We start from the raw sequence: 1,503 nt of genomic DNA, 5'->3' as shown, positions 1-1,503 counted from the left end.
ATTATTATGTTTTAAGTTTTATGATCACATTTGTTTTTGAGATAATATCAATATTTGAAAAGTCAGACTGAATGTACTAATCCCAACTGCGTCACCCCTAAGCTCCTTTCTCATGTATCCCACCCACGTCCCTCTCATAGCACTCGCCCACCTCCCCTCTCCCCGGGGACCCCCGCCGAAACACTAACGCTGTATGTTTGATTTGAAAATAAGCGCCGAACCGTTTACCTCCAAAAACGACAAAGTCGATCCATCCGTATATTTGTCCTGATAGAATGTTATGTCACTGGATCCCTAGCGTCCATGGCAACAGGTACCACGCTGTCGTCTCTAATCCGACAACTCTACGCACGAAATATGACCGAAACTGGAATAATGGACAAACACTGATTCTGTAAATATTGGAAGTTGACATGTGAAGTCTCGCAGCATGGGGTCGGCGCGAAGGTGCCTCACTACACCCATGATGATTCCGTCGATTTCCGCCCACCCCGTCTCTCTCCGTCCATCTCCGTTTATCTTTGTCCATACCCGTCCAACTCCATCTCTAGTAGCAGCAACAACATCCTCGGGGGCTGCTGCAGTATTTACGTGTTTGTAGTACTGGTAGCAGCAGCAAAGGTAGCCGTTCCTTCAGTATTGACTGGTTTGTAGAACTGGCAGCACAGCTACACGTGCAGTAATAGCAAAGTTTAAGTGATTGTGTTACTAATAGCAATAAAAACATCGTCAGTTTATACTAAATTATTAACAGGCTCTCGGTGCGAAGGAGTCTCTGTACACCCATAATAACACCTTCAAGCTCCGTCCACCTCCGTCCATTTCTGTCCATTGGGTCCATCTCCGTCCATTTTTGTCCATCTCTGCCCGCATCTGTCCATCTCCGTCAATTCCTGTCCATCTCCGTCCATTTCTACCCTTCGCCATCCATTTCTCACCATCTCCGTCCATCTTTGCCCATCCCTGTCCATCAATATCCATCTCCACCTTCTCTGTCCATCTCCGTCCATTTTTGTCCATCTCTGCCCGCCTCTGTCCATCGCTGTCAATTTGTGTCCATCTCCGTCCATTTCTACCCTTTGCCATCCATTTCTCACCATCTCCGTCCATCTTTGCCCATCTCTGTCCATCAATATCCAACTCCACCTTCTCTGTCCATCCCTGTCCTTTTTCGTCCAGCTCTGTCTCTAGTAGCAGCAACAACAACATCGGCAGCAGTTACTGCTGTATTAACGTGTTTGTAGTTCTGGTAGCAGGTACACCAATTGCCGTTACTGCAGGATAAAAGTTGGTTTTGTACTGGATGCAACATCACTATTAATATCGCTGGTAGCAGTAGCGGCAGCTGATTTGAACGTATTGAACGTAGCCACAGTAGCCATTGTACCGACCGCTGTGTCCACAGAAGCAGTAACAGTGACTACTACACGACAGTATTGACAACACCATTTGCTTGAGGATAGCAGCGTTGTTCTGGTAGTGTTGTAATTAATGTAACAGTGG

At 46.6% G+C, this 1,503-nt stretch overlaps 1 protein-coding gene across 1 annotated transcript; it reads right to left on the bottom strand.

Moving 5' to 3' along the window:
* Positions 1–747: 747 nt before the first annotated feature.
* Positions 748–1,209, bottom strand: LOC125378052. Its single transcript, XM_048392856.1, has one exon. The coding sequence runs from the start codon at positions 1,207–1,209 to the stop codon at positions 748–750; it is 462 nt and encodes a 153-aa protein (XP_048248813.1).
* Positions 1,210–1,503: the final 294 nt, after the last annotated feature.

This window comes from Haliotis rufescens, unplaced genomic scaffold, assembly GCF_023055435.1.
Source record: "Haliotis rufescens isolate VD_foot unplaced genomic scaffold, xgHalRufe1.0.p SCAF_11, whole genome shotgun sequence".
Classification (NCBI taxonomy): domain Eukaryota; kingdom Metazoa; phylum Mollusca; class Gastropoda; order Lepetellida; family Haliotidae; genus Haliotis; species Haliotis rufescens.
Note: the sequence above shows the minus strand (reverse complement) of the source record. Positions and strands in the feature narration are given on the sequence as shown.

Excerpts from the sequence above, each read along its gene's own strand:
- LOC125378052 (XM_048392856.1), bottom strand. The coding sequence starts at position 1,209 with ATGTTGTTGTTGCTGCTACTAGAGACAGAGCTGGACGAAAAAGGACAG.